The sequence below is a fragment of the Zootoca vivipara genome, chromosome 4, assembly GCF_965207765.1.
Source record: "Zootoca vivipara chromosome 4, rZooViv2.hap1.1, whole genome shotgun sequence".
Lineage (NCBI taxonomy): Eukaryota > Metazoa > Chordata > Lepidosauria > Squamata > Lacertidae > Zootoca > Zootoca vivipara.
Window position 1 is genome coordinate 100862572 of NC_142587.1, and position 18826 is coordinate 100881397.

General features: G+C 47.5%; 1 protein-coding gene across 1 annotated transcript; it reads right to left on the bottom strand.

Annotated features, from left to right (window-relative positions):
* Nucleotides 1-6241: 6241 nt before the first annotated feature.
* Nucleotides 6242-17126, bottom strand: LOC132592080 (uncharacterized). The gene is made up of 6 exons (XM_088668925.1): nt 17033-17126; nt 13549-14041; nt 13271-13352; nt 12899-12981; nt 12234-12360; nt 6242-9253 (listed from the first exon to the last, which is right to left on the bottom strand). Exons 2-6 carry the CDS (start codon nt 13948-13950, stop codon nt 7986-7988), a joined length of 1962 nt encoding a protein of 653 aa, XP_088525051.1. The 5' UTR covers nt 13951-14041; nt 17033-17126; the 3' UTR covers nt 6242-7985.
* Nucleotides 17127-18826: the final 1700 nt, after the last annotated feature.

Sequence of the window (18826 nt, forward strand, 5' to 3'; positions counted from 1 at the left end):
AGCTTTGGGAGACCCAACCTCTTCCCCCTACGTTTGCGTCGCAATTCCGGAGTTGGGGGAATTGGCCTTCCCCCCGTGCTCACACCTTCCTGTCCCACCTGGGGCATGGGCTCCGCAACCTTGCCTGAGCCTCGGACACCACTTCCTGAGAGCTCTCCCTGCTCTCCCCAGCTCTCCCCAGCGCTTGGGGATGGGCTGGAACTTAAGATGGGAGGGACTTCCCTGTATCCCTTGTCTCTCACATCCACCCCCCTCCCAGGCTCCCCTTCCCCCCTCCCTAGGGGCTCTCTGCTTGCTGGGGACGAGTGAAACCCCAAAAAGTCCGTGGTGTCAGAGTCTGTGGGTGTAAAAATTTCCCCCCAATCCGGCGATCTTTCCCCCTCCCCCTGAGAAGACGGGAATCCCAAAAAGTCTGTGGCGTCAGAGCTGGTGGGAGTAAAAATGTGCTGCCAGTCCTCTCCTGCCTCTGACGTAGTCGACCTCGGTGAAACCCACACCTCTTCTTCCGTATCCTCAAATTCCGCTTCCCATCTCCATGGGGAGCTGCTTCCTGCGATCCCTTCCTCCCGCCCCTCCCCCTCTCCCTCCCTTTCCATGTGCCAGGGCTTGGGCCTGTGGGGGAAAAGGGCGTGGAACTCTTCCACTAAAAATTCCTCTTGTACTTCCGTGGCAGGTATCCACTCATTGTGGGACGGCAGAGTGTCCTCCCATGCCATGAGGTACTCAGCCCTCTCCCTTTACCCCCTCCCTCAGGAGGCTGATCGCTGTCCCTGAACCTGGTGCTTTCTCTGTACGGCGACAGCAGCGATCTATGAAACACTGGGTGCACCCTCATGTCCTCTGGCAGTGCCAGCCTGAAGGCTACCGGATTGACCTGTTGCGTGACCGTGAAGGGGCCCAGCCTCCTGGGCGCCAACTTCTTGCATCACCCTCTGGTAGGAAGGCCTTCAGAGGACAACCAAACCCTGTCCCCCACCCTGATGACCTCCCCCGGTCGTCTGTGGCGATCTGCCCCCTTCTTGTACGCTTCCTTGGCCCTCTCCAAGTGCTCCCGGAGTTGTTGGTGCACCGTCTCCAGTTCCTCCGCCCAATCTTCTGCCTGCGGGCCCTCCTCTTCCTCCTCCCCCTCCCTCTCTGGGAAAGATCTGAGGTCGCGCCCGTAGTTGGCCTTAAAGGGTGACACCCCTGTGGAGACGTGCACCGCATTGTTGTAGGCAAATTCTGCCAGTGGCAGGCGATCCACCCAGTCCGTTTGCCTCTGGCTGACGTAGCATCTCAGGTACTGCTGCAGAATGGCGTTGACCCTCTCCGCCTGTCCATTGGTCTGCGGGTGCCGAGCCGTCGACAAGCTGACCTCCACCTGCAGGAGGTTCATGAGCCGCCGCCAGAACCTGGAAACAAATTGGCGGCCTCGGTCCGAAATAACCCTTAAGGGTAACCCATGCAGTCTGAATACGTGGTCAACGAACAGTTTGGCCGTCTCTTCTGCAGAGACCGCCCTGGCACACGGTATAAAGTGGCACATTTTGGACATGAGGTCCACCACCACCAACACTGCTGTCTTGCCCCTGGAAGAAGGCAGGTCTGTGACGAAGTCCATGGACACTACTTCCCACGGCCTGTGTGGTGTGGCTAATGGCTCCAGCAACCCTGCTGGTGCTGCTCTGACTACCTTTGCTCGCTGGCAGGTGTCAGCCCCTTACATAGTCCTGAACATCCTCCCGCACCCCTGGCCACCAGAAGTGTCTCATGACTAAGTGAGTGGTTTTGTCCCTTCCAAAATGACCCGCTGTTGGGTTGTCGTGCATCTGCTTGAGGACCTTACCTCTGAGCTGTGTGGTGGGCAGGTACAGGGCTCCCCTGTAAAAAAGCAACCCCCTCCTTTCCTCAAAGTCTTTTGCCTGCTCCCTCCCCCCTCGCAGATCTCTGAAGATGCGGGTGGCGAACTCATCTGCTGCCGTCAGTGCTGTGAGTTCTGCCTCGCTCACCACTGCTGCTCCGCAGGACCATGCCGATGGGGGGAAAATGTGCCTGGGTGCTGGTGGCAACTCCTCCTCCATGTACTCTGGTTTGCGGGAGAGGGCATCCGCCCTGACATTCTGCTCCCCCGGTATGTAGTGGATGGAGAAGTTGAAGTGCGAGAAGAACTCTGCCCACCGTATCTGCCGCTGGTTGAGCACCCTGGCTGTTCTCCAGAACTCCAGGTTCTTGTGGTCCATGCACACCTGAATGGGGTGCTTGGCGCCCACCAGGAAGTGTCTCCAGTGTTTAAACGCAGAATGGATCGCGAGAAGCTCCTTATCAAACATCGTGTAGTTGCGCTCTGGCTGGGTCAGCTTTCTGGAGAAAAAGGCACAGGGTCTCCACTCTCTGTTGGCATCCAGTTGCAGTAAAATGGCTCCCACCGTGCGGTCTGAAGCGTCAGTTTCGATGCGCAGTGGCGCGTGCTGTACCACATGGAACAGGTTCTGGTCTGAGGCGAACACCCTCTTGAGGCTTTCGAACGCTGCCTGCGCCTCCTGTGTCCACCTGAACTTCTGCTTGCCTCTCAGGCAGTCAGTGATGGGAGCCGTAACTCGAGAGAAGTTCTTGATGAACTTCCTGTAGAAGTTGGCCAAGCCTAGTAGGCGTTGGGCATCTTTGCGCGTCCTGGGGCTGTGCCAGTCCAGGATGGCCTGCACCTTGTCCTTATCCATCGCTAGCCCCTTGTCTGACAGCTTGTAGCCCAGGAAGTCCACCTCCTTGGTGTGAAACTTGCACTTCTCCAGCTTCACATACAGGTGGTGCTCCTTCAGGCGCTGCAACACCTCCCTGACATCCTTCACATGCTGCACTGGGTCCTGGGAGTATATAAGGATGTCATCTAGGAAGACCAAGCAGTTCTTGAAGAGGAGGGACCCCAGGACGTGGTGCATGAAGGCCTGGAAGCATGCTGAGCCCCCTTGCAAACCGAAGGGCATCACCAGGTATTCAAACGATCCCAGAGGCGTGAACATCGTGGTCTTCCACTCATCGCCTTCCCTGATCCTGATTAAGTTGTACGCTCCCCTTAGATCGAGCTTGGTGAAGATCTTGCCCCTGCGCACTGCTGTCAACAGATTGTCCACTCTGGGCATTGGAAACGCCACTGGTTCTGTCATGCTGTTCAGGCGTCTAAAATCCACCACCAGACGGCGCTGTTGCGTGTCTTTCTTGTCCACCCAGAAGACCGGGCTGCCCCCTGCTGCCTTGCTTTCTCTGATGAACCCCCGCTTGAGGTTATTGTCGATGAACTCCCTCAGATCCTCCAGTTCCTGGTCTGACATGGAGTACAGCTTGGCTGGGGGTAGCGTTGCCCCCGGTATCAGGTTTATCTGACAATCAAAGGACCTGTGCGGTGGCAGGTGGTCGGATTCCGCTTCGCTGAAGACCTCCTGTAGGTCCCAGTACTGTTTGGGAATCGCCTCTCCCCCCTTAACGTGCATGGTGGCCACCGTGGCTATCGGTGGCCCCTCCCCTGGTTGGCGCTGCATGCAATGTTCCAGACAAAAGTCAGACCCAAATGTAATGCATCTCTGGTGCCAGCTTATGGATGGGTCGTGGCGTGCTAGCCAGCTCATTCCTAGCACTATGGGGGGGTCTGAGATGGTGGTGACGTTGAAAGCCAGTGTCTCTGAGTGCCTTCCTACTGTCATTCTCATGGGGGGGGGTCTGGTTGGTGATGGCCCCTCCCAGTAACTCCCTGCCGTCAATGGTGGAGACGTGCAGGGGAAAGTCCAGCTGCAGCAGTTGGATCTGGTGTGCTTCCGCAAAATTTCTTGAAAAAAAATTGGCAGACGCCCCCGAGTCGATTAACGCTAAAACTGTCAGTGGGTACCCATTAGGGAGTGTCAGAGTCACTTCTAGAACCACCCCTGCTCTGGGGGGTGTGGGCTGGCGCTGCCCCTCTGTGGAAGGGAGGGAGGGAGGGGGCTGGTTTCTGTCGATTGCGCCTGGCTGCTGCCCCTTGTCTCCTGCAGCCTGGCTGTCTCGTTTCCCTGCTGTTGCGTTGAGTCTGTGGGGGCGGGCATAACAGTTCCCGCCCTTCCCTGCCATTCCCGGCGATGCGGACAATTCCTGACGAGGTGACTGGGGGAGTGGCACAAAAAGCAGTTTCCTCCCCTCCCCTCTTTGCGTTTCTGTGGTGCCGGGGTTTGAAAAGCCCACGCGCGCGCTCCTCCGATCTTCATTGGTTCCGACTCTGGGCTAGGTCTGGGCGGGGCTTGGGGTGGGCCCTGGGGTGGGATTTGGTGATGAGGTCTGTCCTGGGAGCGTGGGAACCAAGGTTTTGCTGCGCGCGTCGTTTGTTTGTCATTCCATCTGGATTCCTGTCTCACCCCCACCGCTAGCGCAGCTTTGCTCAACTCATCCAGTCCGCGGTTTTGGACCTCTCGCCAGCTCATCCTTAACGTCTGGGTGCAAGCCCAGATAGAAAGCTGATTTCACTGGATCACTGTGCAGATCCCACCCCAGTTTGTGCACCAGCATGGTGAATCTCGCCCAGTAGTCTCTAACTGTTAATTTTCCTTGTGTTAAGTTATGAAGCTCTTCTTTTGTGGCTTCCATTTCACTGTCACTAGCGTACATTATTTTTAAAGCTTCTAAAAATAGTTTTACGTTCTTCATGCAATCATTTTCTTGCGCGATGAGCGGTCTGACCCATTCGCGGGCGGCCCCCGTCAAATGCTCTATAATAAAGGAGACTCTGTGCGCTTCATCTGGGAATTCCGCTGCATGCAGTTCCAGCGCATAGTTTATTTCCGTCTCAAATCCTAGGTACTCCCTAGGGTCGCCGCTAAACTTGGTGACTAGGGTCTGTCCCCTTCTCATTTGGACTAGCTGTGGCTGGGGCGCCCCCCCCACCTCTCGCGTCCCTTTCCTCATCCAACTTTTTCTGCAGGTCCAATACCATCACCCTTAGCTGCTTCTCAGTCTCCTCTTTCGTCCTCACCTGCTCCACCAGCTTGTTCAGCTCCTCCCGCGTCCCGCGCGCTTCCTCCTGAGCGGCATGTAATTGCTGCTGGGCCTGCGCTGTCAGGTTCCGTATCTCCTGCTTCACCGCTTCGGCCTCCAGCCTCCAACGCTCAGCCTCTTGCGCGCTCATCGCGGCACTCCAAAGTAGCCAAAAAAGATTCGGAGGTTGCTGTCAGAGGCGCTGATGTGGCTACTCTAGAGTAACGACTCCTCACAGCATAGTCTTTTTAGACTTTTATTAAGTGCTGATTATTTACAGTGGTCAGAACGATCTATATACATGCTTACAGTGAGGTGTCAGAACCTCCGAATGGAGATTGGCGCATTTTCTTCCAGCAAAGAAGCTTTGGGAGACCCAACCTCTTCCCCCTACGTTTGCGTCGCAATTCCGGAGTTGGGGGAATTGGCCTTCCCCCCGTGCTCACACCTTCCTGTCCCACCTGGGGCATGGGCTCCGCAACCTTGCCTGAGCCTCGGACACCACTTCCTGACTCTCCGCTGGAGGCAGAGCTCTCCCTGCTCTCCCCAGCGCTTGGGGATGGGCTGGAACTTAAGATGGGAGGGACTTCCCTGTATCCCTTGTCCCTCACACATATGTAATAATAATTCTCATAACATCTCACATGATTTAATGGGACCTCCTCGGGCTTCCCTCCCTGTGGTTCTTTAACACATTTATAGTTAGCAAATTATAAATCATTTTCATCACCTTACCTAACCTTACTTTTTAGCTTTCATATCACATATTTCTAAATTCCACAGTTTATTTGCATCTTAATTTCTGATCTAATATGTTACTTTAGCATATTTTTTTAAATACAGTTTAAAATATTTCCATTCTTCTTCCATCGCTTCCTCTCCCTGGTTGCGGATTCATCTCAGCCAGTTCCATAAACTCCATCATCTTCATCTGCCAGTCATCAATCGTTGGTAGTGTTTGTAGTTTCCAGTTCTTAGCAATCAAAAGTCTCGCTGCCGTCGTAGCATACATAAAAAACGATACATTCTTCTTTGGAATCTCCTTCCCTACAATGCCCACTAGAAATGCTTCTGGTTTCTTAACAAATGTGTTTTTCAACACTTTCTTGAGTTCATTATAAATCTTATTCCAGAAGTCATTCACTAGTGGACATGTCCACCACATGTGGTAAAATGAGCCTACTTCTTTCTTACATCTCCAACATTTGTTATCATGGTTATGGTATATCTTTGCTAGTTTTACTGGTGTAAGATACCATCTTTACATCACTTTCATTAAATTTTCCTTTAATAAACTACACACAGTAAACTTAATATTCTCATGCCACAATTTCTCACATTCCTCAATCATAATATTATGACCAACATCCTTTGCCCACAAAATCATAACATTATTTGTTTGTTCATCTTTCGTATGCCACTCAAGCAACAATTTATACATTCTGGAAAGTATTTTCGTCTTAGGTTCTAACAATTCTGTTTCCAACTTTGACCTCTCTGATTGAAAACCAAGTAATCTATCCATTTTGAAAACATCATTTATCTGGTGATATTGGAGCCAATCATCTAGTTTACATTTCAAATCCTCATAAGTCTTTAACTTAAATTGGTCTCCTTCTTCAATCAACAAATCTCTATATTTCAGCCAAATGGTTTCCATGTTTACTCTTTTACGGACCTTGGCCTCTAATGGTGATATCCATTTAGGTGTTTTTCTTTCTAACAAATCTTTGTACCTGGACCAAACACTATACAGTGATTTTCTGATTATATGAGTTTTAAAGCCTCTGTGGGCCTTTACTTTATCATACCATGAATATGCATGCCAACCATAAACATTATCGTAACCTTCTAAATCCAAAATGTCTGTATTTTCCAACAAAAACCAGTCCTTCATCCAGCAAAAGGTAGCTGCTTCGTAATAAATCTTTAAAGAGCTGTTCGGCTGTGGAATTTGCTACCAAGGAGTGTGGTGGAGTCTCCTTCTTTGGAGGTCTTTAAGCAGAGGCTTGACAGGCATATGCCAAGAATGCTTTGATGGTGTTTCCTGCTTGGCAGGGGGTTGGACTGGATGGCCCTTGTGGTCTCTTCCAACTCTATGATTCTATGATTCTATGACTGCTTCTTCTGTCCTATTTCACCTGGGGATTCTCTACTGGCAGGGGGATGCCTGGGAATGGAGTGGGGGGAGGGGTAGGATGTTAAAGGAAAGAATGAATATAATGAAATGGATTAATTAATTAGGATAAATGAAATTGCTAAAGAGGATTGTAAATTGAAAATCAGTAAGGGGGGAAGGGGAAGTCCTTAAGACAATGATTAGAAAAATTGATGTTTAAAAATTAAAATTTGTATTGTTTGTTTTTGGTTAGATTTTTTTGTTGCTATGTGATATATTGTATGTTTTTTTATGTTATTTTAAAAAAGAAAGTGGGTGCTAGAGTCTGAAAATTAATATGGTATAACTTAATAGCCACAAGGTAACCCGAACTGTAGTAGGAATCATAGGATAAATGAATAGATATAGTGAACAACACAACAATAATGAATAGTACAGTAGGTAAAAGAAGATCGGACACGGATAGAGGAAAAGTTGAAGGAGGGGAGGGGGAAAGGTTTTTTTCTTTAGGTTTGTTTGAATATATTGAATATATATTGTTTGTTTTCAACTGTTGGCTTTTTCCTCTTGTTTTGTAACACTTAGATGTTTTTTTTGGGGGGGGAGTTGGCGCCTATTCCCTACACTTACAGGTCTCAGGATGGTTACAACATAGAAACACAACATAAAAACACAAAACACCACATTTTAAAAGGGCATTAGATGTCAATCAGCCAAAGGCCTGGTTAAAAAGGTGCTCATTTTCCTGGCTCCTAAAGCTGTATAATGGTTTTTCCGACCTTGATATGGATTCATTGATGGTAGCTGTGACTGAAGCTCTTTCCACAGTCGAAGCACTGATAGGGTTTCTCCCCTTTATGAATTATTTGATGGGAAGTGAGAGAGGAGCTCTGACTTAAGCTCTTTCCACATTCGAAGCACTGATATGGTTTCTCCCCTGTATGAATTCTTTCATGGGAAGTGAGACTGTGGCTGTGACTGAAGTTCTTTCCACATTCCACACACTGATAGGGTTTCTCCCCTGTATGAATTCTTTGATAGGAAGTGAGGAAGTCCTTCTTCCTGAAGCTCTTTCCACATTCCACTCACTGATATGGTTTCTCCCCTGTATGATTTGATGGGAAGTGAGACTGTCCTTCCTACTGAAGCTCTTTCCACATTCCAAACACTGATAGGGTTTCTCCCCTGTATGAATTCTTTGATGGGAAGTGAGACTGTCCTTCCTACTGAAGCTCTTTCCACATTCCACACACTGATAGGATTTCTCCCCTTTATGAATTATTTGATGGGAAGTGAGAGAGGAGCTAAAAGTGAAGCTCTTTCCACATTCCACACACTGATAGGGTTTCACCCCTGTATGAATTCTTTGATGGGAAGTGAGACGGTGGCTGTGACTGAAGCTCTTTCCACACTCCACACACTGATAGGGTTTCTCCCCTGTATGAATTCTTTGATGGGAAGTGAGAGTTGAGCTTGTACTGAAGCTCTTTCCGCATTCCACACACTGATAGGGTTTCTCTCCTGTATGAATTCTTTGATGGCAAGTGAGAGAGGAGCTTGTACTGAAGCTCTTTCCGCATTCCACACACTGATAGGGTTTCTCCCCTGTATGAATTCTTTGATGGGAAGTGAGACTGGGGTTGTGACTGAAGCTCTTTCCACATTCCCTGCATTGATAGGGTTTCTCCCCTGTATGAATTCTTTGATGGGAAGTGAGACTGTTGCTGTGACTAAATCTCTTTCCGCATTCAAAGCACTGATATGGTTTCTCCCCTGTATGAATTCTTTGATGGGAAGTGAGTTTGGAGCTCTGACTGAAGCTCTTTCCACATTCAAAGCACTGATAGGGTTTCTCCCCTGTATGAATTCTTTGATGGGAAGTGAGAGAGGAGCTCTGACTGAAGCTCTTTCCACATTCAATACACTGATATGGTTTCTCCCCTGTATGAATTCTTTGATGGGAAGTGAGAGAGGAGCTCTGACTGAAGCTCTTTCCACATTCCACACACTGATAGTGTTTCTTTCCAATGATATTTTGTTGATGGGAAGTTGAATGGGAGCGCTCACTGCAGCTTTCTCCACACTCCAAATTGTTATGTTGCTTCTCCTCTATGGGGATTTTATTGTGGTCACCCTTGTTCTTGATTTCCAATTCATCACAATCTGCAATGAAAACAAAAAGGGATTAGAGCCTCAGGAACAAATGGAGAAGAACTGAAGGGACTTGGGTGTGTGTTCATTCTCTGTGTTGTTTGTCATTAACCAATATATTTATTATTAGATTCTGATGAGTTGTTTAATGTTGCTTTGTTTGATATACAGTAGTCAAAATTGTGGAAGCCTTTTGGAAAAAAGTGTATTTCAGACGTTTGATGGCTCATAACACCACTTCTTTTAGAGTAATATAAAATTATATATCAATGGAAAGATAATTGAATCAAGAATGGTTACAGGTAGGTAGCCGTGTTGGTCTGGATCGAAGTAAAATAAAAAAATTCCTTCAGTAGCACCTTAAAGACCAACTAAGTTTTTATTTTGGTATGAGCTTTCGTGTGCATGCATCTGAAGAAGTGTGCATGCACACGAAAGCTCATACCAAAATAAAAACTTAGTTGGTCTTTAAGGTGCTACTGAAGGAATTTTTTTATTTTATTTTGAATCAAGAATGCAATTCAAGAAAGTTTGTTCAATTACCTATAGTCTATCAAACATTATAGCCAAATAACGAGAAAAAGGAAGCGCAACTTGCTTAGGTTGACTTTTGTCAGTGTGTTACGTGATTGCCATCAAGTTGTTTGGTTTTTTGTATTCTTTCCTTTAGTGAGGTTATAAAAGATAATAAAATTATAGAAATGGCAAGAAGAGTTTTTTTTAATTTTTAATAATAGTAACGATAAAAGCAAACAAACAAACAAAAATTCACCAAATACCAATCACCCCCCATCACCTTCCACCCTCCCCCACAAACTTCCCTCCTTTATTTACCCGACTTCTGTTTTCACTTCAGCTTCAATTTTATTAATATAATCAATCACTTACATATATTCTCTGCATGCATTCTCTTTCCTGTATTCCTCTGTCACTCTTATCTTATATCTCCACTCTTTATCTTTTATATCCCTTCATATCTTTTTATTCTAAGCATGTGAGCATGCCCTCTTTTAGATATTTTTTATGTATTCATCATAACTTTCCCATTCGCTTCTTAATTTTTGTTTCGGTTGATTTCTCAAGGCTACTGTCAGCTTGGCCATTAATAAATACTCACTAAGCTTGTTTATCCACTCTTCTTTTGTTGGTATTTTGGATGTCTTCCAATATGTAGCTATTAGAACCCTGGCTGCTGTGCACGCATACAAGAACACTGTCTTATTCTTTTGGGGGATCTCTTCACTTAATAAACCTAATAGGTAGATCTCTGGTTTTTGCTTTATCGATTTTTTCATCATATTCTTTAATTCTTCATGAATCATTATCCAAAACTTTTTTATTTCTTGACACGTCCACCACATATGTATAAATGTGCCAGGTTCCCCATTGCATCTCCAGCATAAATTATTTTTTAATTTATATACTTTGGCCATCTTTACATGTGTTAAATACCACCTATGATACATTTTGATGAAATTTTCTTTTATATTATAAGAAGCCGTGAATCTTATATCCTGCTTCCACAATTTCTCCCATTGGTCAATTTGTATTGTCTGACCGAGATCCTGGGAAATGGCAAGAAGAGTTGACTGGCCACCTAGAAAGTGAAGTAAAATAGTACTATTATGTGAACAAGGCTACTTGCATTACACCGACCGTGAAACACCCAGATAGTGTGATGATCTGGGGCTGTATGGCAGCAAAAGGTGTGGGCAGAATTTGTGTCCTTAATGGGAATGTAAATACCCCAAAATGCTTGAATGAAATACTTGAGCCCAAATTGAAGCGTTCCGCAGGTGATCTTTTCCCAGACATTGAAGCATTTATTTATATTTATTTGTTTTCTATTTCAACAGGATTCAGCTCCATGTCATGTTGCTGCTGTGTGCAAAAGGTGCTTTCAAGATAATCCTATTCCACTGCTGGAATGGACTGGGAATAGCCCAAATTTTAACACAGTTGGAAATCTATGGAACCGACTAAAGAAACTTGTTAGAAGCAACCCAGCAATAAAGCCCAATTAAGGGAGGCAACTATTCCGTCTTGGTTTCACATTATTACAGCTGCAGAACTAAAAACTTGGTTCACTTCATGGGAAGGTGTTGTAAGACCGTAATTAAAGATAAATGTTACCAATGTTATCAAAGGTTTCACATTTTTTCTTTATGACTGCTGTCCTAATAAATACTCATTCATAAAATTTTTGCATTGCATTCTTCATTAAATTATATTTCAATTGATACATAATTTTACGGTATTACTCCACACATAAGTGGTGTTATGAGCCATCAAACCTCATAAATACACAAAAGGTTTCCACAATTTTGGCCGCTAGTATAAGTTGTTCATTTTAAAGTTAATGTTCTTTTTAAATGGGATCAGATCATTATTATTTATGTTCCATGTTTATATATGTGTTGGAAGCTGCCCAGAGAGGCTGAGGCAACCCAGCCAGATGTGGAGGGTATTAAAAAAAATATTATTATTATAAAGTAGTACCTCGATTTAAGAACAGTCTTGTTTGGGGAAAGATTAAGTTGGTAAACCGAGGTACCACTGTATTACTCTCATCATCATCATCATCACTGCTACAACTACCTGAGATTCAATAAGCCTAGCTCTTCTCTGGGATGGATTTTGTTTGGCCCAGTCATGGCTTCCCCTCCATCTCCAATGTCACTCGTCTCTTTGGTCAACCCAAGACTGACAGGAGCAAAATCAAAAATAGAAAACCTGAAGCTACTTATATTTCCTAACAATTCTGAAGCTGACATTGAAGATGGCCTGGGCAGTTCAGAGCAGCCCAATTGTGGTAGAAAAAGGAATAATTTGAGGAAGATTGTTCAAAGAAAAAACTGTTTATTATGGAGGTGTTAGGTTCCCAGGTGTTATGGGGGCGCTGTTGAACTCTATGAAAATATAGGAGGTTGGTCACATAGAGGTATTTTGTTGAATTTCCAGGCAATTATGACGATCCCATAGGGAGCCTTACCAAGAGAGGCCACGATCCCACGATTCTCCTCCATGGCGTCCTTATGCAGAGCTCTCTGGTCAGGATCCAGCAATGCCCACTCCTCGTCCGTGAAACGAACAGCGACGTCTTCAAAGCACACTGGACCCTGAAAGAAAAAGGGAAATGTCCTCCTCTGACATCATCTGCTACACAACACTCTGTTGTTTCCTTCCTGGAGAGGAGGAATAATGGGGGGGGCAATCTAGAAATAAAATAAGCCTATTTTGGATGGTATTTTGGGCTCTCCTGGCTCTGAGAGACAAGCCGGGAGGGTGGCTTCTGGCAACAGTTGCGGGAGCCAGCGGTGGCTCCTGCTTCTCTTGACACACCTCAGCCTCTCGACCTCCCTCCTCCCCCTCACCTCCTTCCTCTTCTGCCTCTGAATCTGGACTGCATTCTGCCACAGAGTCTCCCAGCTCACTAAGGCCTGTTAGCCCTTCAGCTTCTGACACCTCCTCTTCCCAAGCTTCTGCTTCTTTCCCCTCTGACCACCCATCCTTCTTCTACCTCCATTCCTGGGGCACTGAGTAATCTTCCCTTCCTGGTTCCCTGGCTGCATCCTCCCACCATTCCTCTGTGCCCAACCAGTCCATGACATTGCTCCATCTCTCGGCCTCTGTCCCCACAAGGCAGCTTCCGCTGACCTGATCTGGTTCCACAGCCGCTGCTTCCCTTCTGCCCCCATGAAAAGACGGATCAGGAGGTCTTGCCGGCATCATTCTGTCACCTGCAAGAGAAAAAAAGGTAATAAGGACACCAGGAGTGCCTGCTTCTCTCACAGGTGAAACAGGGCATCTCTAACTACAGATGGGCCTTTGAGAAATCCTTACCTGCTGAGAGCATTTGGACGTTCGTGCCCATTTCATATGTTTGTTGTGCAGACAGAAATACATCTCCCCTCCTCTGGACCCTTGTTCCCAACTGTCTCCCCCCAAAAGAAGGTGAAAAGGACCCTCAGATGAGTTGGAAAACCAACAGAATGTGACCAAATGGAGAAAAACCACCTTCCTCCTTACCCAGCTGCCTTTCTCTGGTGTCCAACGGAGGCCTCTCTGCCTCACAGGAATCCAGGTCCATTTCTGCAAAATGATCCTTTACCTGAAAAAGAAACAAGGATTCAAAACAGAGAATGGGGAGAAATATTAGAAAGAGAATGACAAAGACTTGAAGGGTGTGAGATCTCATTCCATGGATGCTTTCCCAGAAAACGGATGGGCCATCAGTCGACCATTATGGGATGTTCTCTGTCCTGTTTGGAGCCCCTTGGGAGTATCCAGCGGAAAGTCTCTCTCACCTGCTTTCTCTCCTCTGCCTGACTCAGGAGGAAACCTTCGGCCAGGGCCACCGCCTGGGAACTGGTCTCCGCTCCGCATTCCCTCACCCAGCTCTCCATCTCCGGGGGAAGGACAGCCAGGAACTGCTCCAAGATCACCAGGTCCAGCATCTCAGCTTTCGTGTGCCTTTCTGGCTTCAGCCACTGGTGGCAAAAGTGGTAGAGTCGGCTGCAAACCTCTCGGGGTCCTTTGGCCTCCTGGCAGCAGAACTGCCTCAACTGCTGGCTCTGCACCTCTGAGCGGAGGGTGTCGTCCTCACCCAGGATCTTCTGCACTGGGTTTTCCCAGAATCCCCCACTGGTCCCAGTTTGGTTGGCATAGCCTCTTCTTGCTCCTGGGCCAGCTGAATCTCGCTCATCCATCTGTGCTCTCAGGAAGCCTCTAAGAGATCGGAAGGAACCCCTTGGTCTTCTGCCAAGTTCTGTCCGTCTTAATGAGAAGCTCTAGCAAATCCTACAAAGCAAATACATTGTTCTGTTACAGAATTTGTAGGACAGGGGAAAATAATGGTTCCCTGAGCAAGCATGGATGAGTCTTACTGGGAACCAGGGCTGGACTGCCCCACATCCCAGACCATGAGCTCTTTTTTTGAAAAGAAAGAGGAGGAGGGGGAAGAGGAGAAGAAATAAGGGATTTCTGGGAGATAAATAATTAATAATAATAATAATAATAATATTATAATATAATAACAACATTTATACCCTGCCTATCTGGCTAGGTTTCAACAACAACAACAACAACAACAACATTTATACCCTGCCTATCTGGCTAGGTTTCCCCAGTCACTTTGGGCAGCTTCCAGCAAAATAACAATAATAATAGTAATAGTAATAATAATAATTTATTATTATTTATTCCCCAGCCACTCTGGGCAGCTTCCAACAGAAAAATGAAATAAAATAATCTATTAAACATTAAAAGCCTCCCTAAACAGGGCTGCCTTCAGATGTCTTCTAAAAATCTGGTAGCTGTTTTTCTCTTTGACATCTGATGGGAGGGCGTTCCACAGGGTGGGTGCCACCACCGAGAAGGCCCTCTGCCTACTTCACTGCAACTTGGCTTCTCGCAGTGAGGGAACCGCCAGAAGGCCCTCGGCGCTGGATCTCAGTGTCCGGGCAGAACAATGGGGGTGGAGACACTCCTTCAGGTATACTGGACAAAGGCCATTTAGGGCTTTAAAGGTCAACACCAACACTTTGAATTGTGCTCGGGAACGTACTGGGAGCCAATGTAGGTCTTTTAGGACCGGTGTTATGTGGTCTCGGCGCCGCTCCCAGTCACCAGTCTAGCTGCCACATTCTGGATTAGTTGTAGTTTCCAGGTCACCTTCAAAGGTAGCCCCACATAGAGCGCATTGCAGTAGTCCAAGCGGGAGATAACTAAAGCATGCACCACTCTGGCAAGACAGTCTGCGGGCAGGTAGGATCTCAGCCTGCATACCAGATGGAACTGATAAGACAGCTGCCCTGGACACAGAATTGACCTGCGCCTCCACGGACAGCTGTGAGTCCAAAATGACTCCCAGGCTGCGCACCTGGTCCTTCAGGGGCACAGTTACCCCATTCAGGACCAGGGAGTCCTCCACACCTGCCCGCCTCCTGTCCCCCACAAACAGTACTTCTGTCTTCTCAGGATTCAACCTCAATCTGTTAGCCGCCATCCACCCTCCAACCGCCTCCAGGCACTCACACAGGACCTTCTCCGCCTTCACTGGTTCTGATTTAAAAGAGAGGTAGAGCTGGGTATCATCCGCATACTGATGAACACCCAGCCCAAACCCCCTGATGATCTCTCCCAGCGGCTGCATGTAGATGTTGAAAAGCATGGGGGAGAGGACAGAGCCCTGAGGCACCCCACAAGTGAGAGCTCAGGGGTCTGAACACTCATCCCCCACCACCACTTTCTGAACACGGCCCAGGAGGAAGGAGCCGAACCACTGCATGACAGTGCCCCCAGCTCCCAACCCCTCTAGACGTTCCAGAAGGATGCTATGGGTGATGAATCCTGTACTGCCCCTATTGCCCAACTTCCAGAACATGCACTCAGAGAACTGGGTCTTCCCAATAGGACGCCTGGTGCAAACTAAGGACTTCCTAAAAATCACTGCAACCCCCCCCCTGCCCACCCACAAGGTAGCGTAAGAGAAACCTGGTGGACAAGCAGCAGCAAGGACAGGCCCATCTGCTTCATCCAACCAAGTCTCTGTTACACATGCCAGGTCAAGTCCTCCATCCACGATCAAGTCATGGATGGCAGTGGTCTTATGAATCATTGACCTGGCATTGCACAGCAGTACCTTCAGGTCGTGTGGGTATCCCTTGCCGATTCTAGTATCCATCCGGTCAAGACCAGACCCGGGGGCAGGGATAGTTCTCAGACAACGACTAAATCTGCCTCCTCGGTAATGACATGGTCTGGTCTTAGCGTAACTCCTCCTCCTACCCGTGATCACTGGGATCGGTTGTCCCAGTGCCACCCCCCCTGTGGAACCTGCCCCAGCCATTTTGTTGGCTGGGACCCACTCCCAGGCAGCCCTGACCCCTCCCCCTAAGAACAAATTAAAACCTATATAAAACACACACAAAATAGAATAAAACAATACTAACCAAGAAATAAAAATTACAAAACTAACAAAATTAAACAAATTCCCAAACCCAAGTAAACATCCAACCCCCCACAATAACGTATTTAAAATGGTAAAAAGAGAATTTTAAAATATTTTGAAAAGAACTCTGTGCAGTTCAGAGTCCTCATGAACAGCAACAGTGATGGGGGCAACAGTCGCCAGGAGGCCTGTCCTGGGCCAGGTGGTGAGAGGCAGGAATGGGGCACTCACACAGGGGAGTCCTCCTAGGCAGCAGCAGAGTTGGAAGCAGCAGTCCTTATGAGGCCTCAGCCAGGTGGTAAGAGGCAGGGACAGGACCTGCAGGCACTGGTTTCTGCTGCCTTCCAGTCAATGCATGACGTCAGAACCAAATGATAAGGGAATCATTTGCATCTTGTGGAAAGTGGATGCCATGCTCTGGGTGCGAGGGGATTGCTGCAGTGGCCTCCGTGTGGAGCTTCCCTTGGAGACGGCTGGGAAACTGGTCCGCAATGCAGCAGCCAGACTATGGGCTGGGATCCCTCTCTTCATTCCTGGCCTTTCTCTCCCACCTTTCCTTCCATTCATTTGCACATGTTTCCTCTGTTGTGCAATGACGCTGAGTCACACACAGTTAAAGTCCTAGGGACTCCTTTGTTTGAAGAAGGGAGATTTCATGGGAGTTTGGGATCCTCTGATCTCCAGGAAGGAGAGCCTTGCAGACCTCGCCCCCCCCCCCCGCTCCCTGGCTGGAAGGACCCTCTCCTCCCTGACTTGGCTTTGTTTCCCCCCCCCAGGCACCTGGGGACCCCCCCCCCGTCTCCCCATTGCACCCTCTGGGGGGGGGAGAGGAGACTCACCCGATCATCCCAGGAGGGAGGGGACAGCGATGCAGCCCTTGCAGGAGAGACACCAAAGCAGGAAAGGAGGACAGGGGAGGGAGGGAGGGAGGGGCCTTGGCTCTGGAGGACCTGCCCCCCTTGCTTCCTGTCCTCTCTAGGAAGGCAGCTTGGTTCCCTTTAACCCTTGCAAAGCCGAGTCCACCCAACTCAGCCCCCTCTCGCTTGGCAAAACCTCGGCTCTTTATTTTTTATGGATTCAGGAGGGGCAGTTGTCCCCCCTGGTTACGCCAATGCCCAGATATCCTTTTGGGGATGAGGCTCTTGGTTGGACTCTTAGATAATTCTTAAATTATCAAGCTTTCCCCATGTGCTTTGTTGTGATGTGGGGTTCGTGATTTCAGCTGGAGACGGTTCTCTAGTAACACTTCTTTATTCAAGCAAACCAGACTGAGCTCTGAGGAGAGGAAAGCTACATTTATCTGGACAGGGCACTAGCTAGAAAGGGATACATTTTGGAGGGAACAATATCAGGCAATCCCAGTGCTGCCTTTTGGAGGGAACCAAGAAGACAGAGGATCCAAATACTGTACAGCAGTTTAGATGAACCAATAATAGCTGTACCCTCTGGAACCAAAAGGCAGTTACTTTACCCTAAAGCAAATGCAGACAATAGTGATAGAGATATAAAATACTTTGACTCAATACAGAACAGCTTAGCTGTTTCTATCTAAGAAACAGCTTATTCCTTGTTTATTGTGTTATTATCTCCCATTGGTCTGGACACTATTCTGTTGTTGCAGCCTGAAATAGCATGAGCTTTCCCCCCCTGCTGCATCACACTCAGATTGACAAATGTTTAGCTTGTGGTCCACTAAGACCCCTAGATCCTTTTCACATGTACTACTGGCAAGCCAGGTGCCCCCCTCCACCCCCACCCCACCCCTCTTATATTGGTGCAGCTGGTTCTTCCTGCCAAAGTGCAGAACCTTAGATTTTTCCCTATTGTATCCTGATTCTGTCTTCTTTCCCACTAGCTCCTCCTCCCAGTTTGGATGGGGAACAAGCCAAAGGAAGGAAAATGTCTCTGAGTTGTATGCTCAGGTTGTGTATATTTGCAAATAAAACCACGTATCCTGAAGACTCCACAGTCTTTGCTAACCTTCGTTCCCAGAAAACTAAACCCCGGGTAAGGAGAAGCCCCCCTGGAGTTTCTTCTTGCACAGAGATTGGGGTGCTGGGTAAGAAAAGGACACACCCCAGAGGTCAGAGCGACGGCGGATCGTGGCATCTCAAATGGCAGTGGTGCCCTGTAGGATGCCAAATTCTTGTGCCGCCTCCCCCTTGCCTCACACTTTCTGTTCAATTTCATAGTTGTTGCGCCCCAGAAGCTGTGCACCCGGTGCAACCAAACTGGCCGCGTTCCAGTTCTACCAAAAATAGAAGGCGATGCATTATGTAAGATGAGTTTTGAGGCTCCAATCAAAGAGCTTGCGATTGGAAAAAGTAGAAGATTGTTCAAATATAAATAAATGGGAAGTATACAAACATAAACATCATTTTTCATCTTACTGTAAGTTCCATCCCATTTGGAAAATGAAAATTTTATTTTCCGGTTTATTATTGTATTATTGTAGATGCTCTGAAATATATCAATATATATGGAGTAAGCAACATCTTTTAAGTGCTCTGGACCCCTAAAAGTCTTAATGTGGCCACTGCCCGATGCCAGAAACCCACCGCATATTCTTAAGATTCCCGACCTTCAAAGCATGGAATTTGTGTTATTCTTTCATTGTTTTAAAAAATTAGCTG